Source organism: Indicator indicator, chromosome 24 (assembly GCF_027791375.1).
Source record: "Indicator indicator isolate 239-I01 chromosome 24, UM_Iind_1.1, whole genome shotgun sequence".
NCBI lineage: Eukaryota > Metazoa > Chordata > Aves > Piciformes > Indicatoridae > Indicator > Indicator indicator.
Window position 1 is genome coordinate 15,663,231 of NC_072033.1, and position 24,479 is coordinate 15,687,709.

The following is a 24,479-nucleotide window of genomic DNA, read 5'->3' on the forward strand; positions in this document are numbered from 1 at the left end:
TTTGGGCCCTGCCTCCTCGGGGTTCTGCCGGCGGGTGATTGGCTGGAAAGTGGGGGGCGGACGCAGTGGCGGCCCTCGTGTGCGGGCCCCGTGCCGCAGCCCCGCCCCGCCCCGCTACGGTGGCCGCGAGGGGCGGTTCGGTGGCCCCGGGGCAGGCCGCCCCCTGCCGCCCGCCCGCCCTCCCGCTGCGGCTCGGCCCGTCACCGGCCCGCCTGCAACCGCAGCCTCTGACCAGCATTGCTCCCGTAAGAACGCAGGGCCGGGCAGCGGCAGCACCGGGCACGGCCGAGCCTGGCCCCGCTGGCGAGAACTTGCCGGTTTTCATATTTTTATTCTCTCCGTTCTCCTCTGCCAGCGGGGATCCAAGGGCTGCGGGAGGTCCCGGGCTGCTGCCCGTGGTGAGGATGTGCAAGGCGGCGCGCTTGGCCTAGTTCATCCCCGGGATTTGCGGAGTTGGGGGGGCTGCGTTGCGGTTACCGTCAAACCGGGCCTCTCATGGGGCTACCGTAAGCCTTGGGCAACGATGCCTGCTAGCTTCCGCAGGCTGCCGTTGGGCAACGCCGGCAGAGGGATTGGGGTGGGGAAGCCGGGCCCTTTAACGGGCGGGGCGGAGGCGGTGCTGCCTCCGCCTCCGCGGCGCTCCGGGACTGGCGGACTGCGGCCGGGCTGGCCCGGCTCGTAGCTCTAACAGAGCAAGAGCCGCCTCCGCACCGGCCTGGCCCGCAGCCGGCCTGCAAGGCGGTGGCTGCACCCGGTGAGACCCCGAGGTTGGGGTGGCTCGATGTGAGCCCAGGGCGGGGGATCCCCTGGGGCTCGGGATTGGTTTCCCGGGAGGTTGGGGAGGAGGTTGCAGTCGGTTCTTCGTCTGGCTTCAATCGGGTGGTCCCGAGTCTGGGCGTAAAGCTACGTGCTGAGCTCAGTGTAGCGATGAGTTGTCGGTGTTAATGGCACGGGTGCGTTTGAGAGCTGCAGCGTTAACCGTTTCCTGGCCTCTCTCCTCTGCCGTTTGTCCGTGCAAAGGTCAGATGTTCCCAGCAGTCGTGAGGAAGAAGAGCGGAGCCTGGAGCTGCTAAGTGCTGATCTGCTTCTGCTCTGGACCATGGACTCATTGAGGGTGGCCCAGGTGTGAAAATGTCCAGCAGTAACCGGGAGTTAGTGATTGACTTTGTTTCCTACAAGCTCTCGCAGAGGGGATACAGCTGGAGCCAGCTGGAGGAGGAAGATGAGAACAGGACTGACATTGCAGCCGAGGGGGCCGGGCTGGACGGCGTCCTCAACGGGAGCCCCTCCTGGCACCCTCCCGCCAGCCACGCACCGAACGGAGCCACCGTGCACCGGAGCAGCCTGGAAGTCCATGAGATGGTCCAAGCAGCCGACGTCAGGCAGGCGCTGAGGGAGGCAGGGGACGAGTTCGAGCTGAGGTACCAGAGGGCTTTCAGTGACCTCACCTCTCAGCTCCACATCACCCTGGGCACAGCCTACCAGAGCTTTGAGCAGGTGGTGAACGAACTCTTCCGTGATGGAGTGAACTGGGGTCGCATCGTGGCTTTCTTCTCCTTCGGGGGAGCCCTGTGCGTGGAGAGCGTTGACAAGGAGATGCGGGTATTGGTGGGACGCATTGTGTCTTGGATGACCACCTACTTGACCGACCACCTAGACCCCTGGATCCAGGAGAATGGCGGATGGGTAAGAGCTCCTCTCCCTCCTGCCTCATAGAGCGTCCTCAGAGAGTCGTAGAATGCTTTAGGTTGGAAGGAACCTTGGAAGATCCATCTAGGTTCAATCCTGCTGGTGCTGGCAGGGGTGCCCTCCACTAGACCAGGTTGCTCCCTGGTGGGGAGGGCTGCTCTGTGTCCTCCCTTGCTGCAGGCAGGCCGTGGGGCTGGTCAAACCGGAGCTCCATGTGATGTTTGTGCTAGACCTTGCAGGGAGGTGAAGGGTGTGTGGCCTTTCCTTCTGTGCTCTTCATGCTCTGCCCAAGATGGTCAGTCCAGCGTGATGGTGCTCAGCTGGGTCCTTCTCCATCTCTGTTTCTTCCCCATCTCCCTGGATGTTATGTAAAAGAGCTCTTTTCCAAGAGCCTAATGTCACCCGAGCTGCTTCTTCAAGCAGGAGCCCTTGCTCTGGGACATGGTCCTGGTGTCATTTAACAGCAGGGAGTGGAGCTTCCTCCTCTCCAAGCTGGGCTGTGGGTGGGGGGCAAGAGCTACTTCTTCATTCTGAAGACAGGACTTCACTTTCTGCTTGAATCCCACCACAGATCCCTTTGGGTGGGCTGTGGGTGGGCTGCTGGCGTGGTGGGAGCCAGGTGCTGAGGTATGTGTGGGGGTAACCCCTGCACTGGGGAGCTGCTAAACCTGCAGCTGCTTCTTGGCAGGGAGCAGTGCTCCCAGCTGCCCCAGTGAGCTCGCAGTGTGAGGTTTTACCATGAATAAGCATTTCTGCAGGAAGCATTCCTGAAATGCCGGGTCCGGCTCGGCGGGGCTGCCGGCAGTGGGGATGTGACCTGCAGATGGCTGAGTGTTTCCTCTTCTGCTTCTGCATCTCTGTTGATTCCCTGCTGCTCTAACCTTTACCGGTGCCCAGAGGGAAGAGTTCATGCTGGCACTCGTTAGCATCTGAACGGTGGGGAATTGGTTTCTCAGTGTGTTGGTGAGCTCAGGCCTTTCAGCCCTTTTTATCCCCTGCTCTATAACACCTCCTTCATCTTGAGGAGGGGGCAGGAACCTCTTTGCTCCTCCTGATGAAGAGAGGCACAGGATCTCCTCATGCCTGATGCTGGGGACCTTAGGGAAGGTCCACCTAATGGGAAGGTCCCCAAAGAAAGATCATCTCATGGTCCATCAGCAGCCCCCCTGCGTCTTGAGGAGAGGCAGAGACCTTTGAGACCTGCTTTGTGCCTCTGCACCCTCCTGAGTCCCCAGGAGCTCCCAGCTTCTCATTGCCTGATGCTGAAGACCCAGACAAGGTGCACCCAAAGGAGAGGGAAACCCAGTGAAGGTGGACCCAGGGAGAGGAGACCCTGGAGAAGGTGCTCCCAGGGAGATGGGAGTGCAGAAGAGTTGCACCAGGGAGAGGGAATCCCAGAGAAAGATCCACCCAAGGAGGAGGGGATCCTGCAGAAGATGTATCCAGTGAGATGAAATCCCAGAGAAGGTGCACTTGGGGAGGGGGGACCCTGAGAAAGATGCACCCAGGGAGGGAGGGGACCCTGAGAAAGATGCACCTGGGGAGAGGGGACCCTGAGAAAGGTGTACCCAGCGAGGAGGGGATCCTGCAGAAGGTGCACCTCGTGAGATGGGACTGCAGAAGGTAGAAGGTGCACCCAGGCAGAGGGAGCTGCTTCACACAGGGTGCTGGAATTCCAAGAATGCAGCCGGCCTGGGGCTCTGCCTGGGTGGGGCTGCTGGGGCAGAGGAGCTGGGTTTCGATTGGGATCTGTTGGCCACTTCCCCAGGCTCTGCTTGCCTCCTCAGCTCTCTCATCCTGCAGATAACCCTGGCCGAAGGAACGCTGAGTTCCTTTTCCCCACCGTCTCCTCCCTCTGCCTTTGGCTTTGGCTTTTGAAGCCACAGCTTAGGCTGGGAATGGAGTGCTCAAATGGAGGAGGTTTGGGAGCTGGGGTGGCTGTTGCTGTTGGTGACGGATCGGGCTGTATCCTGGAGACCCAGGCAATAATGCAGGCTGGGTTTTTGGTTGGGTTTGGGTTTGTTTTTTTTTTTTGTCTGTTGTTGTTGTAAATGAACTCTCTGGGGGATTTAGATTAAATCACTGGTGGAAAATCACTGGTCCCTGCTTGTGGGGAATGAAATAACCTCCTCCCTCCCTCTGTTCCCTCAGCTTCCCCACCCCCTCCTCCCCCCCCCCCCCCCTTTAGCCAGCATGGATCAGACTCTTCAATTATTATTATTATTTTATTTAGATATATGTTGTTGGGTTGGTGTTTGGTGGTGGTTTTCTTTTCTGTCTGTCTCTAAATTAATTGTTTGGAGCAAATATTTGTTCAGCAGCTTGCGGAAGGGTCAGGACTCTGTCTGGATCTGACCCACCCACCAGCTCGGGCTTTGAAGATCGCCGGTAGCTGGGGTTTCCACCCAAGGAACAGCCTTGCTCTCTTCTTCTAGCCTTGAACAGGGCTTCAAACTTCCTTGCTCAGACTGTGCTGGCAGCTGAGGGGGAGGCAGGCAGGATGGTGAAGGCCATAGTGGGGGGTGGGGAGGAAGGGAGAAGGAGGGGAATCCACCCTGCCAGCCAGCCAAAACAAAAAGGTTTGACTGCTGGGGCTGCTGCTAGCCTGTTGTAAAGCCCAAGCTGGAGCTTGTTGGGTGTCTTAGTTGCATCCCCAGAAGTGTGGTGGAAAGAGGGAATTCTGCCCCTCTGCTCTGCTTCCTGCAGTGCTGGGGCCAGCTCTGGAGTCCTGAGCACAGGAGAGACAGGGACCTGTTGGAGCAGGGCCAGAGGAGGCCACAGCAGTGCTGGCAGGGCTGGAAGCCCTCTGCTGTGAGGCCAGGCTGAGAGAGTTGTGCTTGTTTAGCCTTGAGAAGAGAAGGCTCCAGGGACACCTTCTGGTGGTCTTGCAGTGCTCAGAGAGGCTGAGCAGAAAGCTGGGGACAGACTTTTGAGCAGGGCCTGTTGGGACAGGACAGGAGGTGATGGTTTGAACTCAAAGAAGGAGATTCATACTGGAGAGAAGGGAGAAATGTTTGACACTGAGGATGGGGAGAGCCTGGCCCAGGCTGCCCAGAGAGGTGGGAGCTGCCCCATCCCTGGCCCCATTGCAGCTCAGGTTGTTTGGGGCTGGGAGCAACCTGCTCTGGTTGGGGACGTCCCTGCTGACTGCAGGGGGTTGGACTGGGTGACATTTAAAGGTCCCTTCTAGCCCAACCCATTCAGTGATTTTTAAAACTGCTGGCCTGCTGCCAGCTCTCCCTCAAGAAGGAAGTGCCACCAGCCTGCCCTGGCTGTGACAGAGCCATCCCTCCCCTGCCACCCTCTTTGCCCAGGGAGCCCCCTTGGGCGCATCGGAGCTGTTCCAGCCTGTCCCATGCAAACAAAAGCTCTCCCCAGAGGTGCAGCAGGCGGGTCCTGCTGGGAAGGATGCAAGTTCTGGCAGGTCTGCTTGGCAGGGAGCAGAGTGGGTCGTGTCCTGGAGAGCTGCAGCCCTTCTCTTCCTGGAAAGCCCCTCAGAAGGAGGGCAGGAGCGCGGCTGCGGCGCGGGTGGCAGGCAGGGAGCTGCTTCCTTCCCTGCCAGTGGAACAAAGGCGAGCGTGGGATGGCTGCGGGGGGCAGGCTGCCTTTGGAGGGGCCTGGGGAGGCTGCTGCCTGCTGGGCTTGCAGCAGTTTTCTTGAGAAACCCTTCCTTGAGGAAGGAGGAAATGGTAGATGTGGCCACGTAGCGTTGACATGGGTGGATTTGGTCACGTTTCCTGGCCCTGCTTTGCTCTGTGTGTGTGTGTGTGTGTGTGTCCCCTCTGCAGCCTGGCACTGAGAAAACAAATGGGAGCAACCCGTGGGGGGCATTTAATGACCAGGCAAGAGCAAGCTGCTGCCTCAGTGAGCCAGCAGAACCACAGAGGAGGCTTTTCTGGGGCAGTTGTTTTGGCCAGGAGCAGGTTCCGTTAGCCATCAAGTTCAAACCCTGGTCCCTGGGAGTCGTGGAGAGGGAAGAGATCTGGAGAGTGAGAATGTGGGAAGAGGGGAGGGAAGCACAGGGTGATGGGAGAGAGCCTGGCAGGCAGAGGTGTAGTGACCGTGCTTAATCTGCTGGAGAGAGGGAAGTGAGCAGTGGCTCCTGCCTGGCTCTGACCCTCCAGTGCATGACAGCTCCGTCCAGGCTGAGCTTTGAGGGTGTTCTGGTAGGGCTTGGGGTAGATCTGTGGACAGAGAGGCCAGAGGTTGCCTCCTTGGAGGATGTGAGGTGGGGCCCAGCACGAAAGGGCTGTGTCAGGCCAGGCCTGAAAGCAGAGAGCACCTTTGTCACCAGCTGGTGCCATCTGAACCCCAGCAAGCTGGGCTGGGCTGGAGGCTGAATTGCTTCCCACCTCGGTTCCCTGCAGTGGACTGGAAGCTTGTGGTTGTGTTTGGGGAAAACCCTTTGATGATGGCAATATTAGCAACCTCATTTTCAAGCTTTTTAATGATTTCTTTCTTTTTTTTCCCCTTTTTTTTTTCATGAATGATCGGAAATGACTCAGCCTGTGTCATATGACAGAGCACAGCTGGGATTGCATCCCAGCTCAGCCTCCAACCTTCTCAATGGTTTCAGGTTGAGAGCTCAGACCAACTCTCAGCTCTTCTGAAATGCTTTTTGGCCTTCTGCCATCACCTGGGTGTCCTGCACAAAGCTGCCCTGCCACCACCACCACCACCTTAGCCAGCTGATCCCAGGTGCCCCACAATCCTCACCCCTTTTCACTCTGAGGCTTTTGGGCAATGTGAGTGAAGTTCAGGTTTGAATTCTGCTGCTGGTGTGCCCTGAGGCTCAGAGTGGAGGAGGCACAGCTTTGGCAGAGCTCTGAGTGTTGTCACACTCAGCTTTGCTGCTGCTGATCCGCTTTGAGATGGCAGCCACTGGTTTCACTTGCCAGCCCCACTCTGTGCTGCCCTAGTGAGGACACATCTGGAGTAGTAGGTCCAGTTCTGGGCTCCCCAGGTCAAGAGAGACAGGGAATTGCTGGAGAGAGTCCAGCAGAGGCTCCAAAGCTGCTGAGGGGCCTGGAGCAGCTCTGTGAGGAGCAAAGGCTGAGAGCCCTGGGGCTGAGAGCCTGGAGAAGAGCAACCCCAGAGGGGATCTGAGCAATGCTCAGCAAGAGCCAAAGGAGCTGTGAGGGGCAAGAGGCTGGGGCCAGACTCTGCTCAGTGGTGCCCAGGGATAGGCTAAGGGGCACTGGGCACAAAGTGGAAGCCAGGAGGCTCCATGAGGAGCAACTTGTTTGGTGTGAGGGTGCAGAGCCCTGGAGCAGGCTGCCCAGAGAGGTTGTGGAGTCTCCTTCTCTGGAGAGCTTCCAACCCCCCTCAGCCATTGTGCTCCTGGGCAAGCTGCTGTGGGTTGGACTGGATGAGCTCCAGAGGTCCCTTCCAGCCCTACCATGATGGGATTGGGGGATTCTGTGAGCTGGATGGAGGAGGAGGCTGTGAGCAGCCAAGGCTGCATGTTGCTGTTTGGAGATGGATCCCCACCAGTGGCCTGGGCAGCTTCCCTGGGCTGTCACTTTCCACTCTGCTTTGTAATTATTTTGCAGTGTGGATCCCTTGGAGCTGAGATGATGTCCCTGTTGTCATCACCTGCCTGGGATGACAAAAATCTGCTGCTGCTGCCAGCTGGGTCCCTTCATATCCATTCACAGGGTGACCCTCCCCGGCTGTGGGAGCTGCTGGCAGGGTCTTGGCTCAGGTTGTCCTGCCTGGTGCAACCATCCCAGGTAGCTGTGTGGCTGGAGAGCCAGGCTCAGCCTGCAGCTCCCTGGCAGCTCCTCTCTCTGCCTGCGACCTGGGAGGCTTTGCTGCAGTGTTCTCCAGGAAATGCCATTGGAATGACTTCCACTGCAGCTTCCTGCCCGCCCCAGCAGCATTCCTGCTGCTAGACCAGCACCATTCCAGGCCATCCAAGCTTGCCTTGTTACCCCATTTGTTGGTTCTCCTTCCTTGTGGCCCTGCCCCTCTTCCCCTGCCCCTCATCCCCTGCCCCTCATCCCCTGCCCCTCATCCCCTGCCCCTCTTCCCCTGCCCCTCTTCCCCTGCCCCTCTTCCCCTGCCCCTCATCCCCTGCCCCTCTTCCCCTGCCCCTCATCCCCTGCCCCTCATCCCCTGCCCCTCATCCCCTGCCCCTCTTCCCCTGCCCCTCATCCCCTGCCCCTCTTCCCCTGCCCCTCATCCCCTGCCCCTCTTCCCCTGCCCCTCTTCCCCTGCCCCTCATCCCCTGCCCCTCATCCCCTGCCCCTCATCCCCTGCCCCTCATCCCCTGCCCCTCTCCCCTGCCCCTCATCCCCTGCCCCTCATCCCCTGCCCCTCATCCCCTGCCCCTCTTCCCCTGCCCCTCATCCCCTGCCCCTCTTCCCCTGCCCCTCATCCCCTGCCCCTCATCCCCTGCCCCTCTTCCCCTGCCCCTCATCCCCTGCCCCTCATCCCCTGCCCCTCATCCCCTGCCCCTCATCCCCTGCCCCTCTTCCCCTGCCCCTCTTCCCCTGCCCCTCTTCCCCTGCCCCTCTTCCCCTGCCCCTCATCCCCTGCCCCTCATCCCCTGCCCCTCATCCCCTGCCCCTCTTCCCCTGCTGCCTCGGTGTGAGGTGCAGTCCCATAACATTCCTGCTCTCTGTGATCAGAGCAGGCACTGGGAATGGAAAGCTCCTGCCTGTGGCTCAGAGCAACCCACTTAACCCTGTGGTCTTCCAGCAGAAGGGGATAAGGTTTCCTTCCCTCCCAGGGGAGCCATTGGAAACGAACTCGGATTCCTAAAGCACTCTGAGGGTCTTTAATTCAAGGAGTTGTTTATAAAAAAAAAGACTTGTGAAATAATTAACAAACTGATAGGGGAAAAAAAATCAACAAAACCAAAACCCAAACCTCTCAGTCCTCAGCACAGACAGGGACCTGTTGGAGCAGGGCCAGAGGAGGCCACAGCAGTGCTGGCAGGGCTGGAAGCCAGGCTGAGAGTTGGGGTTGTGCAGCCTGGGGAAGAGAAAGCTCCAGGGACACCTTCTGGTGGCCTTGCAGTGCTCAGAGAGGCTGAGCAGAAAGCTGGGGACAGAATTCTGAGCAGGGCCTGTTGAGGCAGGACAGGAGGTGATGGTTTGAACTCAGGGAGAGAGATTGAGACTGGAGAGAAGGGAGAAATGTTTGACAGTGAGGGTGGGGAGAGCCTGGCCCAGGTTGCCCAGAGAGGTGGGAGCTGCCCCATCCCTGGCACCATTGCAGCTCAGGTTGTGTGGGGCTGGGAGCAACCTGCTCTGGCTGGGGATGTCCCTGGGGACTGCAGGGGGCTGGACTGGATGACATTAAATGTCCCTTCTCACCCAGACCTGCTGCTCTGAGCTCACAGCTGCTGTCTCTGCCCCTCCTGCCCCTCTCTGAAGCAGGTGCTGGTCCCCCAAAGCCCTGCCTGTGGCCTCTGCCCATGGCAGCAGCCATGGGGGTGTCCCACTGCAGCAGAAGGGCAGGAAGAAGCCCTGTGCTGTCTTTTCCCCTCTGGAAGTTGCAGCTTTCTGTGGTGTCCAGGCTGCTGTGCCTGTTTTCCATGGAGCTCCTGGGTGGTTTATGTTCAGGATTCACCCCTGGGAGCAGGGATGTGCCTGTGTCCCACCCTGGGGACAGGCTGAATGGTGACACCAGGGTTCCAGGCCCATTGCTTAAGCTTCTCTCCTTTGATTTTCCCCAAGCTGCTGACAGCTGTGAGCAGAGTCCCACTGTGATGTTACAAGGAGCATTTCTCAGCAGCTCTTCCCCCAGTAGCTGTAATGCCAGAGAATTCCCAGATGGAACTGGGGGAAGGGAAGGAATGGAGGAAGGTTGTGGAAGGGCTGCAGACCTGCTGAACACAGAGGTGAAGGATTAATGGAGCCTCTTGAAGTTCAACCAGGGCAAGTGTAGGGTCCTGCCCCCAGGGAGAAATAACCTCCTGCAGGTTGGGGGTTGGAGGCTGACCTGCTGGAAAGCAGCTCCAAGGAGAGGGACCTGGAAGTGCTGGTGAACAAGTTCCCCAGGAGCCAGCAATGTGCTCTTGTGGCCAGGAGGGCCAATGGTGTCCTGGGGTACATGAAGAGCACAGCCAGCAGGGCAAGGCAGGTTCTCCTCTGCTTCTGCTCTGCCCTAGTGAGAACACATCTGGAGTCCTGGGTCCAGTTCTGGGCTCCCCAGGTCAAGAGGGACAGAGAACTGCTGGGCAGAGTCCAATGGAGGCTCCAAAGCTGCTGAGGGGCCTGGAGCAGCTCTGTGAGGAGCAAAGGCTGAGAGCCCTAGGGCTGAGAGCCTGCAGAAGAGCAGCCCCAGAGGGGAGCTGAGCAATGCTCAGCAAGAGCTAAAGGAGGGGCAAGAGGCTGGGGCCAGGCTCTGCTCAGTGGTGCCCAGGGACAGGCCAAGGGGCAATGGGCACAAACTGGAAGCCAGGAGGCTCCATGAGGAGCAACTTGTTTGGTGTAAGGGTGCAGAGCCCTGCAGCAGGCTGCCCAGAGAGGTTGTGGAGTCTCCTTCTCTGCAGAGCTTCCAACCCCCCCTGGGCATTGTGCTCCTGGGCAAGCTGCTGTGGGTGCCCTGCTGGAGCAGGGCTTGGACTGGATGAGCTCCAGAGCTCCCTTCCAGACCCACCAGGCTGGGACTGGGGGATTCTGTAACAGTGACTTCTGCTGTGGCACCAGAGAAGGGCTGGGGGCAGCTGCTCTCTCCCCTCTGGTGACCCTGAGAGCAGGGGACAGTGACAGAATGAAGCTGTGCTTGGTGGCCCTGCCCTGGGGGTAGGAAGGCAGCCACCTTCCCCTCCTCCCCCTGCTGCCGGGGCTGTCACCTTTAGACGCCATTGTTTGGAGTGAGTAAAGATTAACGCCGGCGGTGGAGGCATCAAAGGCAAGCGGTGTCCCTCCGTGCCAGGGCACTCCTTAGTTCCTGCCCTGGCCTTGGACAAGGGGAAACCCAATTCCTCCTCCCACTCCCCATCTGGGAGGATGTGCTGAAGGGTGTTTGGTGGGAATGCTCTCTGAAGTCCCACTCTGAATCGTCCTTGGGATGCCAAAGGCTTAACTCAGGGGATGGAAGGGTTGGAGCAGGTCCAGAGGAGGGCAAGGAAGCTGGGGAAGGGTCTGGAGAACAGGGCTGGGGAGGAGCAGCTGAGGGAGCTGGGGGTGTTCAGCCTGGAGAGAAGGAGGCTGAGGGGAGACCTTCTGGCTCTGTACAGCTCGCTGAAAGGAGGCTGGAGCCAGGTGGGGGTTGCTCTCTTCTCCCAAGGGAGAAGCAACAGGATAAAAGGAAAAGGCCTAAAGTTGCCTCCCCAGGGCAGGTTTAGGTTGGCCATGAGGAACAATTTCTTCCCTTTGAGAGTTGTCCAGGCCTGGCCCAGGCTGCCCAGGGCAGTGGTGGAGTCCCCATCCCTGGAGGGGTTTCAAAGCCATGGAGCTGTGGTGCTGAGGGCCATGGGTTGGTGGTGCTGGGGTAAGGGTTGGACTCCATGGCCTCAAAGCTCTCTTCCAACCAAAACCATTCTGTCATTCTCCAGTTCTCTGCCCCTCAGCCCTCTGCATGTCAGGGTGCTGGGGTCAGGGCTGAGCAGACTCAACCATCTGAAAGATCTTTCCCAGTCCAGGCAATTCTGGGCTGTGCTTTCCCTATGGAGCAAGGCTGTGAGGAGCTCTGCTGGTGGTCCCCAGCACGTTGGGGTGCGTGGAGAAGGCTTCCTCTTTGGCAGGGCAGCAGAAGGGCCGTGCAGAGCAGGGGGCAGAGGCTGCTGGCAGCCGTTAGCAGATGGCTGCAGCTGCCTCACCAGGAGCAGGTGTGGGTTTCAGGGGGCTGCCCGTGGGGCTGGAGGGGGCTGAGCCACCACCACCACCACCACCACCACCACCACTTGCAAGCTGGGGAGCTGTGACCTACTTGTGCTGCAGCACCACGCTCTGGATAGATTTCCTCCTTTCTTTTTTTTTCCTTTTTTAATTATTACTATTATTTTTAGGTTGGTTTGGGTTTTTTTGTTGTTGTTGTTTTTTGTTTTGCTATTTTTTGTTTTGTTATATTTTGTTTTGGGGGTTTGGGTTTGTTTTGTTGGTTCATTGTTTTGTTGGGTTTGTTGTTTTTTTTTTTTAGCTTATTTTATCCTTGTGTTTCATTTAGTTAGAAAAAAAAAAAAATTAAAAAAGGGGAAAAAAAACAAACAGTCCCCAAACCCTAGCATCAGAGAAGGGCTGAGCAGTGCTGGGGAGGACTTGCCTGCAGCAGCAGAGCTCCAGCTGCCCACGTCTTCTCCTGGCCACGTGCTCACGTGGAGCAGCCCAGTGCTGCTGTCTCTCAGGATCCTCTTTAATGGGAAACCCAAGTGCACTGCTGCCTGCCTGCAGGGTAGAGAGGGAGGGGAGGAAGGAAGGAAGGAAGGAAGGAAGGAAGGAAGGAAGGAAGGAAGGAAGGAAGGAAGGAAGGAAGGAAGGAAGGAAGGAAGGAAGGAGGGAGGGAGGAAGGAAGGAAGGAAGGAAGGAAGGAAGGAAGGAAGGAAGGAAGGAAGGAAGGAAGGAAGGAGGGAGGAGGGAGGAAGGAAGGAAGGAAGGAAGGAAGGAAGGAAGGAAGGAAGGAAGGAAGGAAGGAAGGAAGGAAGGAAGGAAGGAAGGAAGGAAGGAAGGGAGGGAGGGAGGGAGGGAGGGAGGGAGGGAGGGAGGGAGGGAGGGAGGGAGGAAGGAAGGAAGGAAGGAAGGAAGGAAAGATTCAGCAGCCTTCAGCAGAGAGGAGGCCGTGGGGACTGTGTGGGAGCCTTGTACTGGAAGTGGTTTGCCTGCCTGCCCCCCTCTGCTGCTGGGAGCAGGGTGAGCAGGGGATGATCACAGAAAGGTTGGAGCAGGTGATCCTGGAGGTCCCTTGCAACCTGGCATTCTGTGATCATGGAGTCACAGAGCTGTGATGCATCCTGTTGGGGCTTTCTCTGCCCCTGTGGCACTCTCAGGAGGCTGGGGGCTGGTTCCTCACCCCACTGCCACTTGCCCCTGCATTCAGTCAGTGTGCAGAGGAAGGGGACTGAGCTGTGTCTGCCAGGAGAGCAGTGGCAGGGAGCTGTGTGGTTCCCCTAGGGAAGGCTGCTTGATTTTAGCCTCCTTTCTGCTGCAGCTTCTGCTCCAGCTCTGGCTGCAGGCATAGCTTCTGAGTTAAGTAGATCCAATTAGTAGTTGGCTTCTGGCAGCAGCATCCTGCTCAGGGAGATGAGCCCTGGAGATGAGGAGCCTCCCATGGGAGCAAGACTGGGCTCAACCTGAGCTTGGCTTGGTGGTGTGGGGCTGGGCTCAGCCTCAGCTTGGCTTGGTGGTGTGGGGCTGGGCTCAACCTAAGCTTGGCTTGGTGGTGTGGGGCTGGGCTCAACCTGAGCTTGGCTTGGTGGTGTGGGGCTGGGCTCAACCTCAGCTTGGAGGTTGGTGTGAGGCTGATGTTAGCCTCTTCCAAGGAACTAACAACAGGACATGAGGAAATGGCCTCAAGCTGCAGAGGGGAGGTTCAGGTTGGGTATTAGGAAGAATTTCTGTCCTACAAGAGTGGTCAGGCATTGGAACAGGCTGCCCAGGGCGGTGGTGGAGTCCCCATCCCTGGAGCTGTTCAAGAAACAAGCAGATGTGGCACTTCAGGATGTGGCTTAGTGGTCATGGAGGTGTTGGGTGGAAGGTTGGATGTGATGATCTCAGAGAACTTTTCCAGCCATAATGATTTGTAAGAGGGACCCAGAGCTCCCCAGCTTGCAGCCCTGGTCCTGAGCTTGAGGGGAAACTGAGGCAGGTGTCTTCTCTGTGCTCCACCTGGCCAGAAACGAAGAGCAGGCAGCATCTCCTGCCCCTGCTGCAGCCAGCCAGGTGCTTGCTGAAATCAAGCACTCCAAAACATGACAACCAGGCAGCAGCAAGAGCTTTGAGCAGGAGATGGGCAAGGGGCTGAGGGACAAGTGGATGGAAATGGCCTCAAGTTGTTCCAAGGGAGGTTTAGGTTGAACATGAGGAACAATTTTTTTTCCCTTGAAGGTTATCAAGGCCTGGCCCAGGCTGCCCAGGGCAGTGGTGGAGTCCCCAGCCCTGGAGGGGTTTCAAAGCCCTGGAGCTGTGGTGCTGAGGGCCATGGGTTGTGCTGGGTTAGGGTTGGACTCAGTGGTCTCCATGGTTCCTTGGGAAGCTCAGAGCAGAGCTCCTGGCATGGAGCTGCTGTGGCTGCAGCTCAGGTGGGGCAGGAGCTGTCTGCCTGCAGCCCTTCAGGAGCCCTCCAAGCAGAGCCAGTCCCACTGGTGCAGCTCTCTGGGGTTTGCCATTGCTGGGGCTGGGCAGGGCTGGGGACATGGAGCACAGCTGGCAGTAGGGGACATTGCTCCAGCCATAGGATCAGGGAATGGCTTGGGTTGGGAAAGGTCTCTGAGATCACTGAGTCCAACTTCAACCCAACACCCCCATGGCCACCAAACCATGGCCCCAAGTGCCATGGGCACAGGTTTGGTGAAGCCCTCCAGGGATGGGGACTCCACCACCTCACTGACCACTCTTTCAGTAAGGAATTTCTTTTCCTGATCTCCAGATTCCACATCCTGGTGAGCTGGCTCAGGCCCTTGGCTGAGCTGTGGGAGCTGGGGGCGTGTGTGGCCTTGGGTGACAGATGATTTATGCATGGGGAAAATGGGGTGTTGCTACCTGTTGCTACCTGGAGGCTAGGGAGGATCTGCAGAGGGATCTGGCCAGGCTGGATCAAGAGGCTGAGCTCATTGGGCTGAGGTTCACCCAGGCCAAGGGCTGGGTCCTGCACTTGGGGCACAACAACCCCACGGACACTCCGGGCTGGGGGCAGAGTGTCTGGGAACTGCCTGGTGGGAAAGGACCTTGGGGGGTTGGTTGACAGAGCTGAAGATGGGCCAGGGTGTGGCCAGGTGGCCAAGAAGGCCACCAGCATGCTGGCCTGGATCAGCAGTGGTGTGGCCAGCAGGAGCAGGGCAGGGGTTGTGCCTCCATACTGGGCACTGGGGAGGCCACAGCTGGAATCCTGGGGTGGCTTTTGGGTGCCTCACTGCAAGAAGAACATTGAGGGTCTGGAGCAGGTCCAGAGAAGGGCAACAAAGCTGGGGAAGGGTCTGGAGCACTGATCTCATGGACATGAGGAACAATTTCTTCCCCTTGAGGGTTGTCAAGACCTGCCCCAGGCTGCCCAGGGCAGTGGTGGATTCTCCATCCCTGCATATCAGCCATGGCTGAGGCTTTGCAAGCTCTTCCATCCCATCATGCCATGGCTCACCAGGGCTTTAAGCTTCCCAGGGAGCTAATAGCTTTGATTAGAGCTACTGACCTCGTTTAGAAGCTTCCAGAGCACCAGGCAGTGATCATTTCATGCACCAACACGGATGGAGGAGCCCAGGGCACAGCACAAGGTCTTTCCTCTCTCTGCTCTGCTTTCCTTGCCTTTACTGCATCAGCTGCTGGCTGCTTCCTGCCCCCAAGTCAGATGAGGATTTTGCTACAAGGGACTTGGTGGCCTGAATCGTTTGAGATTTCATGTGGGCTAACAGGAAGTGAAAACAGAATGAGGACATCTTCCTCCTCTTCCTGCTCCTCCACCCTTTCCCCTTTTTTTTCATTCAAGTGGCATGTAAGAGCTCCAGCAGCCTCGTGAGCTTGAACTGGGAAGTGGGGAGGCTTGGCTGCTGCTCCTCTGGGAGGCTGGAGGATAAATGGGGGAGGATGAGAGACCTGGATGTCCTTTCCCCCTCAGCTGGGGACTGTCCTTGCAGCCAGCCTCGCTCCCTTGGCCTCTGGCAGTGGTGCTGTTGCCTGCAGGGAGAGTTTGAGGCAATGCTCATGGTGCAGCTGAGGGGCAGGGAGAGCTGCTGGCATCATACAGCTCAGCTCCTGGCTAATCTGAGAACCACAGAAGGATTGGAAAAGACTTTTAAGGGTGTTGAGTCCAACCCTTACCCCAGCACTGCCAGGGCACCACTAAACTATGGCCCTCAGCACCACAGCTCCATGGATTTGAAACCCCTCCAGGGATGAGGACTCCACCACTGCCCTGGGCAGCCTGGGGCAGGTCTTGACAACCCTCAAGGGCAAGAAATTGTTCCTCATGTCCATGAGATCAGTGCTCCAGACCCTTCCCCAGCTTTGTTGCCCTTCTCTGGACCTGCTCCAGACCCTCAATGTTCTTCTTGCAGTGAGGCACCCAAAAGCCACCCCAGGATTCCAGCTGTGGCCTCCCCAGTGCCCAGTATGGAGGCACAACCCCTGCCCTGCTCCTGCTGGCCACACCACTGCTGATCCAGGCCAGCATGCTGGTGGCCTTCTTGGCCACCTGGCCACACCCTGGCTCATCTTCAGCTCTGTCAACCAACCCCCCAAGGTCCTTTCCCACCAGGCAGTTTCCAGACACTCTGCCCCCAGCCCGGAGTGTCCGTGGGGTTGTTGTGCCCCAAGTGCAGAACCCAGCCCTTGGCCTGGGTGAACCTCAGCCCAGTGACCTCCCAGATCCCTCTGCAGATCCTCCCTAGCCTCCAGCAGAGCAACACTGCCACCCAGTTTGGTGCCATCTGCAAAGTGGCTGAGGGCAGCAGGGGGGGAGGTGGCTGCAGGGCTGGGCAGACGTGAGCAGGACACATCCCTTGGCTGCAGCTTTGCCCAGGGTTGCACAAGGGCAGGATGGCACAGGAGCTGTGACATCTGGGACAGGCAGCAGTGGCAAGGTGAAAATGGGGCTTTGTCCAGCCTGCCAGGGCCTGAAGAGGGCCTGCAAGAAAGCTGGGGAGGGAGTTCTGACAGGGGCTTGGAGTGACAGGATGAGGGACAGTGGCTTTGAGCTGGGAGAGGGCAGACTGAGATTGGAGATGAGGAAGAAATTCTTCACAGTGAGGTGGGGCAGACACTGGCACAGGTTGCCCAGGGAGGCTGTGGGTGCCTCCTCCCCGGAGGGGTTGAAGGGCAGGCTGGCTGAGCAGCCTGGTTTAGTGGAAGGTGTCCCTGCCAATGGCAGGGGACTTGGAACCAGATGATCTTTAAGGTCTCTTCCAATCCAACCCCTTCTGTGAGTGTCTGAAGCTGCCAGGGTGGGCAGCAGATAATGGAAAGGTGACAGCAGGAGCCTCCCCCTGCCCCCCGAGCGAGCCCCTCGCACAAAGGCTGCTGGGCTGCCCGGCTCAGACACCATCTGGCTGCTGGGGAGAAGCAGCAGAGGGAGACCATCTTCTCCCCTTGCACTATTCCACTTAATGCCCTTTGGAAAACAATCCCATTCCCAGCAGGTGCTAATCCCTTGAGTGGATCCTGCTCAGCCAATGTGTTCTGCGCTGTCCCTTTGTGCCTCCTCCCCTGCCAGCCAACCCCACCCTGGCTCCAGCACCTTCAGGAGCTCTCAGCCCACATGGTTGAGGGAGAAACTACTGATGAAAGATGGATGCAAGTGGATTAGTCATTCTCACCATCTCCAGCTTTAACAGACATGAATGTTTCAGCAGATTTCTGGCATGGAGAGAGGGGGGGAGAGAGAGAGAGAGAGAGCAATTCCCAGCCCTGCCTCCCGTGCTGCAGCCTCCCGGGGCAGGGGCAGGGACCAGGGGGGTTACAGCTGTCACCAGAGCCCCTTTCATCTGTTTGGGAAACACTGAAATTGTGCTGAATGGTGTGGGGTTAGTGCAGGTTCCTTGGAGCTGCTGATGGAACCAGTTTGACAGGAGGCTGCTGTGGTGAGGATTAGGGCTGGAATGTGCCTGCCCAGGAAAGAGCTGCCTCTGGCCTGGGTTGGGGTGAAGCCCCACAGAGTGCTTGGGCTTTTGGGCTGAGGACCACCCTCTCCACAGGTTCCCACCACCCCCTGTCTGGGTCCCACCACCCCACAATTCACTCCCACCACCCCCTGGCTGTGTCCCATCACCCCATGATTCACTCCCACCACCCCCTGGCTGTGTCCCATCACCCCATGATTCACTCCCACCACCCCCTGTCTGGGTCCCACCACCCCATGATTCACTCCCACCACCCCACAATTCACTCCCACCACCCCATGGCTGGGTCCCACCACCCCATGGCTCACTCCATCACCCCACAATTCACTCTCACCACCCCATGGCTCACTCACCACCCCCTGGCTGGGTCCCACCACCCCACAATTCACTCTCCCCACCCCCTGGCTGGGTCCCATCACCCCATGGCTCGTTCCCACCACCCCACAGCTTGTGTCTTGGGTGGCCAAGAGGAGAGCATGGAGGGGAGGTGCTCTTTGAATGAGCCCTTTGGAGTTTATGGCTCCATCCCTTGGATTTCTTTGAATGCAGAGCCCTGGAGCTTGGGCAAGGGCAGCACCCCAGCGCTCCCTGAAGCACCCCAGCAGCACCCCAGCACCTGCTGCCGGGCCAGGAGAGGCTGTGGAGCTGGTGGCATTCGCTGCCATTGTCATGGAGATCAGCAGCTGCTTCCCTGGAGGTCAGCATTTGCATAACAGTTAGAGCTGCGTCTCTGGAGCTCTGGCACCTGCGACTGCGCTCTCCCCAGAGCCACTTTCCCCTCCCTGCGTCCCCACAGCCGCTTCCCCACCCCACTCTGAGCCAGCCCAGGGTGCTGAGGGGACCAGTGGGGTGAAGTTGAGCATCTGGAGAAGCTCTGAGACCTCTGCCTCGCGTGGCAGCTTTCCTTGGCCCCCCAGTCAGGGGCACGTTGTCCCCCAGTCCCTGTCCTGTGAGCTGTGCTGTGTGGTTGCTGCTGGCACCCTCAGTGCCCCTGCTGCCCTCCTTGAGGGCCTGGGCTGCAGACAGGGCTGGGGGTGGTGAGGAAAGGGGGCTACAAGAAAGCTGGGGAAGGACTTTTTAGGGTGTCGGGTAATGATAGGATTGGGGGGAATGGAGCAAAACTAGGAGTGGGGAGATTCAGATTGGATGTCAGGAAGAAATTCTTCCCCATGAGGGTGCTGAGACACTGGCACAGGTTGCCCAGGGAGGTGGTGGAAGCCTCATCCCTGGAGGTTTTTGCAGCCAGGCTGGAGGTGGCTGTGAGCAACTTGCTGTAGTGTGAGGTGTCCCTGCCCATGGCAGGGGGTTGGAACTGGATGAGCCTTGAGGCCCCTTCCAACCCTGACAATTCTGTGATCCTGTGAGGGCAGAGGGAGAGCCTCCAGGAGGTCTCTTCCACGTCCCCAGCACTCAGGGACCCAGGGGGCTGCGTTTGCAGGATCCCCGCGGCAGCCTCTGGGAATTCTGATGTTTTCTTTGCTCCTGCAAGATTTCAGCTGCCTTCTCCCCAGCCCCCACAACCCCTCCCCACTGCTTCACCCCCAGGTTCACATATGCCAGTCCCCTGTGGTGAGCTGGCAGCCCGGAGGGGCTCCGGGAGCAGGTTGTCAGCTCAGGGCTTTGTTGTGGGCTGCGCTGTGCTGCCGCCGCCGCCTTTCTTTTTCCGTCCTCGTCTTGTGCTCAGCACAAAAACTGTTCCCAGCATCTCATTAAGCAAGGTCTGGTCGTCCAGATGACTCTGCTCCTGGCCCTGGGTTGGTGTTGGACCTCTCAGCAGTAACACAGCTGTAGTTGTGTGGAAGGTGTGACAAAAATAGAGCCTTGTTTGCAAGTGAAACACTGCCCTGTGCCGAGGGCGCCCAGGCTGGCAGGCAGAGCCCTCACCCTCTCCACACTGTCTGGGGACACTGCTGACTTGTCCTGCAGGAAGGTTTGGAGAGCCAACACGTGAAGATCTTTGGGTGGGAAAGTGTTTTGTGTGTGCTGAGCTGCTGGCTGGGGGTTCAGAGATGTGCTGGGTGGGGTTAGGGGTGTGGGGAAGCTCTGCTGCTCCTCCTGGGCTCAGAGTCTTTGTGTCCAAGCCCCACCAAGGGCCACTGGTTCACCACTGAATGATCCTGGTAGAGCCTGGCTCTTCTCTGCTGGTTTTCAGAGCTTCATGCCAGTGTCTCAGTGACCTCCAGCCCTTCACCTTCCAGTCTGAGGGAAGCTTTGAACACCCAAACTCTGCCCTCCCCAGCAGCCATCCCCTCCTCCCCTTTCCGCTCACAAGAGACCAGCTGGGGATCCATGGCCCACATCTGCTTCCTTCACCTGCCCTGGTGGCTGGGTGGCTCTGAATCCTCTTTCCCCAAGGGCTGAGGCTTATCTTGAAAGAGGAACCTGCTCTGCTGTGCTGCTTTGAATGGAATCTGCTGCCTGTCCCCCCTCCTGCTGGGCTACACTGCTGAATGAAACCAGCAACAGCCCCAAACTGGAGCTTCCCCTTCCTGTTTCCTGGTTACTCTGCTCTCCCACCTGGGACAGACCACTTTGGGTCAGAGCTGCTCCTCTCCTCCCTCTCCCACAGTGTCCTGTGTCATCTCTGAGCACTGGGATGGCTGCTGCCTCTCCCCTGATGGTACAGTTTGGAGCTCTGTGAGTCTTTGGCACTACAGAACCTCCCTGCCCCAGCTCTGGGTGGGGTGGTGGGACCTGGATCTCCAGGTCCTCACTGGAGACACGGTCTGGAGACAGCCTAGAGGCAAAATGTCCACTTATGTCTGCTACAAGCAGCAGAGGCAAGCTGCAGGGAAGTCCTCCTCCAGCAGCAAGCTCTGGTTTAGGCTGCAGCAAGAAGCCAGCAGTTCCTTCCCCAGCACTTGGGGGGAGGAGAGGCAAAGCCAGGGGCCTGTCATCAGCACAACCTCACTGCTTCCTCATGGCCTGCCCCTGAGCATCTTCCTCTCGGATGTGTGGCTGTCAGCTGGGGTGGGGAAGGGGATGTGACGGTGCTGGCTGATGGAACAGCCTGTCCTGTCCTGTCCTGTCCTCTGTCCTCTGTCCTCTCTGGGGTGGAAGAAGGCCATGGAGAGGGCTGTTGAGACATGACTGTGTTGTTGCTACCACAGTCCGTGTGATTGCCTCAGGAATTCCAAATATTTCCTCTCAGATAAAGGTGACTGGGGGAGGCCAGAAATATCTGGACGAGTCTGGGCAAGCCTGAGATCCCAAACACCAGGCCAGAGAGGTCAGAATCAGTGCTGGGAGTGCTGGGCTTCAGGTGCAGAGCAGCCAAGCCTCCCCCCCACCCCACCTCAAGCAGCAGTGTGGGAACCAAGCAGGCTGCTGTTCCCTGCCCTTCAGCCCAGCAGGGAGGATGCTTCTGCTGCCTTCCCACTCCCCCTCATCTGGGATCACCATTCCCAGGGGACAGATCTGGGATTGCCAATCCCAGGGGGACACATCTGGGGCGACCATTCCCAAAGGACACATCTGGACTCTTCATTCCCAAGGGGACACATCTGGGGTGACCATTCCCAGGGAACACATCTGGGCTGGCAGTTGTACAGGGGCTGAGTTATGGCAGCTCCTGGGGAGGGTCCCAGGACTCTCTCTTCCCCTGCAGCCCCTCAGCTGCATGCCAGCAGCTGCTGCTGCTCTGGCAGAGGGGGAGGACGAGGAGGGGATCTGTGCCCTCCCTCCCTGCCCAGGCAGGGCCCTGGCAGTGCCCTGTCTGGGGCAGCTGATAGCTGCGGCAGCTCCGGGCACCATTTATCTCTGGGGCAGCAAACACTTCCTTTTCTGAGAAGCAGCAGCTCCAAACCAGGCTTCTTGGAAGAGATTTGGCCCCAGCTTGGTGGCACAAACCAGCAAGGTTGCAGCTGAGGCTCAGCTGCCAGCTCTCCCCAACTCCCTGCCCTGGGTTTTCTGGAAGCCCTCTCCCTGGTGCCTGCCCTGCAGAGAGGTCCCTTCCAGCCCTGCAGCCTCCCTGGGGACAGTGGGGATGTCCCCTCCCTTGTGGAGAAGTGCAGGGCTCTTGGTGGGGCAATTTCCCACCTGCATGGGAGCCACCATCCTGCCCATCCCTGTGGGACCAAGGTGCCACACACAGCTCCATGGAGCCTGTGCCAGCTGGCAGGCCCCGTGGGAAGGGAGCTGCCTTCTACTCTGTTTAGGTGGCAGGAGTCATGGGGACGGTTGGCACATCCCTGAAGAGGACTCTGAGTGAGGTGGCAGCAGTGGTGTGCCCCAGGGTGAGTTGGCAGAATGACTGCTGACCCAATGCCTGGGGCTGCTGATGCCACCTCACAGTCCAGGGGGTGGGGAAGGAAGCTGGGAGAGTCAGGAGGTGCTGGAGACAGTTTGGTAGAAGGCAGAGAAGAGCTGTGGTGGGGCAGAGATGGGTGCTGGGGTGCACAGCTGGCCTGGGGGGGGGTGGGTCAGTGTCTGATCAGGGTGGGGGGCAAGAGGCTGGGGCCAGTCTTGTCAGTGGTGCCCAGGGACAGCACAAGGGGCACTGGGCACACAGTGGAAGCCAGGAGGATCCATGAGGAGAAACTTGTTTAGTGTGAGGGTGCAGAGCCCTGCAGCAGGCTGCCCAGAGAGGTTGTGGAGTCTCCTTCTCTGGAGAGCTTCCAACCCCCCCTGGCCATTGTGCTCCTGGGCAAGCTGCTGTGGGTGCCCTGCTGGAGCAGGGCTTGGACTGGATGAGCTCCAGAGCTCCCTTCCAGCCCCACCATGCTGGGATTCTGATCCCACATGGGAAAGAAGCCTGTGGCCAAGGAGAGGGACACAGCCCAGCTCCTTGTGTGCCACTGTGCCCATCTACTGCCCACCTTCCTGTGCAAAGCTCTGTGTGAGTTTGGTAGTGTGTGTGTGCCAAAGTGAGGAGATGCCCTGCAAGCTGTGACCATGCTGAGGCTGTTTTGGGGCAGCCAGGGGACTGGCACCACGTTTCCAGGAGCAATGGAAAGGCAGCAGGCTAAAGAGCCTGTGGATGCCAGCCACAATCTGGGCACTGAGCCCTCCCAGGTCCTGCAGCAGAGGGCACAGCTGCTGGCAGGCTGTGGGCAGCCATGGGGGGCAGCTTGCAGGCAGGGATGTCACTGCCTGTGTCCCCAGGGAGTGACACAAGCACAGCGTCAGCCAAGCTTATCTCTGCTTTCCCAGAGCAGCCCAGTTACTGGAACTGCCTCTTACCAGGAACTGGGGGGGCTCTGCTGGGAAGAGGGCCTGGAGGTGCCACCAGACGAGCTGCAGGGGATCCCAGAGCTCACAGCTCCAGCTCCCTCCAGCCCTGCTCAGCCCTGATAAACCTGGCAGCTGCTGGCTGTGCAGCTCCCTGCAGCCTTCCCTGCCGTGCGTGGCCTGGGGGCGTCCCCAGCAGCTGTCCCCACGGCGGCCTGAGGTGCCCAGGAGGGGTGGCATCATGCTCCAAGGGCACAGGAGAGAGATCTGCTGTCAGGGAGTGTGGGTTTGGAAGCAGTTCAGCTCTGGGGAGTCTTCCCTGCCCTCCATCTCCCACGCTGCAGGCCGTGGCCATCTGTCCCCAGCCCTGCTACACGTCTCCCTCGGAGGTGCAGGGCTGGAGGTGGCCAGCTGGGACGAGCCAGGCAGGAGTGACCACATTCCTGGCCAGCCCTCAGGCTTGGCCCTGCTCTCCTGCACCCCAGCAGAAGGCAGGAGCTGACTCAGAGAAGCTGCCTGCAGGTCATGAGCTGTGATGGCCAGGACATGGGAATGCTTGGTCCTGCTGGGAGGAGAGGGAGGCGGAGGCCCCACTTTGGGTGGCAAAGCAGCAAAGGGGGTGCCTGGGGTGGGCTCCTGCGCCCCCAGGCCCCAGCAGTGGGATGGAGCCCAACCTTCCCCTGCTGCAGTGATGCCTATCACACTGCACTGCTAATTTTAGAGCCTCCAGCACGTGATGCAGCTCCTGCCCTGCCCGCCTGGGCTTCTCCCAGCAAATCCTTCCTGGCATCTCCTGTTCTCATGACTGGTCCTGTGCTTCACCCTCTGAGCATGATTCAGAGCGAGGAGGCACCAGGCATCTGTCACCCAGCTTCCAGAGGAGCATGGAATCAGGGAATCCTTTTGGTTGGGAGAGACCCTTCTGATCATGGAGTCCAACCCTTACCCCAGCACTGCCAGAGCACCACCAACCCATGGCCCTCAGCACCACAGCTTTGAAAGCCCTCTGGGGATGGGGACTCCATCACTGCCCTGGGCAGCCTGGGCCAGGCCTTGACAGCCCTTCAAGGGCAAGAAATTGTTCTTCATGGCCAACCTAAACCTCCCGTGGGGCAACTTGAGGCCATCTCCTCTTGTCCTGTCACTTGTTCCTTGGGAGAAGAGACCAACTCCCACCTGGCTCCAACCTCCTTTCAAGGAGCTGTACAGAGCCAGAAGGTCTCCCCTCAGTCTCCTTTTCTCCAGTTCCCTCAGCTGCTCCTCAGAAGTTCTCCAGACCCTTTTCCTTGTTCTCCAGACCCTTCCCCAGCTTCGCTGCCCTTCTCTGGACCTGCTCCAACCCCTCAACATCCTGCTTGAAGCCAGAGGCCCCAAAACTGACCCTAGGATTTGAGGTGCAGCCTCTGGCAGGAGCCTTGCAGCCTTCCCAGCCCTCTGCTGACTGCTTCCTCTCTTCCCCCAGGAGCGCTTTGTGGACCTCTACGGGAACGATGCTGCTGCCGAGGTGCGGAAGGGGCAGGAGACCTTCAACAAATGGCTCCTGACCGGCGCCACGGTGGCCGGGGTCCTGCTGCTGGGATCTCTGCTGAGCCGCAAGTGACCCTCGGCCGTGTCCCCCTGCCGTCCCCGGGACGCCTTCACCGCCACCTCCACTACACTCCGCTCCCGAGCACCGGCACCAAGGAGGGGGAGGGGAGGCCGAGGGCGGGGGGAGGGGGGCGCAGAGCAGCCCCTTCCCACCACCTCCCCTGCTGCTCCCTGCAGCTTCTCCCTGGTTGCCTCCAGCTCCTTTGATCGTAGCCCATCCGCATCTCCCCTTCCCTTGTCTTTGAGAGGCGCTGAGACCAAGGCAGCCCTTCAGCCCCCAGCCCCCGGCGCTGGGGGGGGTCCAGCAGTGGTGCTG

At 59.0% G+C, this 24,479-nt stretch overlaps 1 protein-coding gene across 5 annotated transcripts; it reads left to right on the forward strand.

The window, feature by feature from the left end:
• Positions 1–200: 200 nt before the first annotated feature.
• BCL2L1 (BCL2 like 1) lies at positions 201–24,274 on the forward strand. Of its 5 annotated transcripts, none has more exons than XM_054392013.1 (3): positions 201–245; positions 1,021–1,686; positions 24,039–24,274. In XM_054392013.1, the coding sequence occupies exons 2-3, from the start codon at positions 1,132–1,134 to the stop codon at positions 24,174–24,176; spliced, it is 693 nt and encodes a 230-aa protein (XP_054247988.1). In that variant the 5' UTR covers positions 201–245; positions 1,021–1,131; the 3' UTR covers positions 24,177–24,274. The 5 variants fall into 5 exon arrangements, with proteins under 5 accessions (XP_054247988.1, XP_054247989.1, XP_054247987.1 ...); XM_054392014.1 differs by lacking the exon at positions 201–245 and adding an exon at positions 371–398; XM_054392012.1 differs by lacking the exon at positions 201–245 and adding an exon at positions 713–754.
• The last annotated feature ends 205 nt before the right edge of the window (positions 24,275–24,479 follow it).

What these genes read in the sequence shown, in the direction of transcription:
- BCL2L1 (XM_054392013.1), top strand. Translation starts at nt 1,132, where the DNA reads ATGTCCAGCAGTAACCGGGAGTTAGTGATTGACTTTGTTTCCTACAAG. An exon ending in TCCAGGAGAATGGCGGATGG is followed by an intron (nt 1,687 to 24,038) that starts GTAAGAGCTCCT and finishes CTCTTCCCCCAG; the next exon opens with GAGCGCTTTGTGGACCTCTA.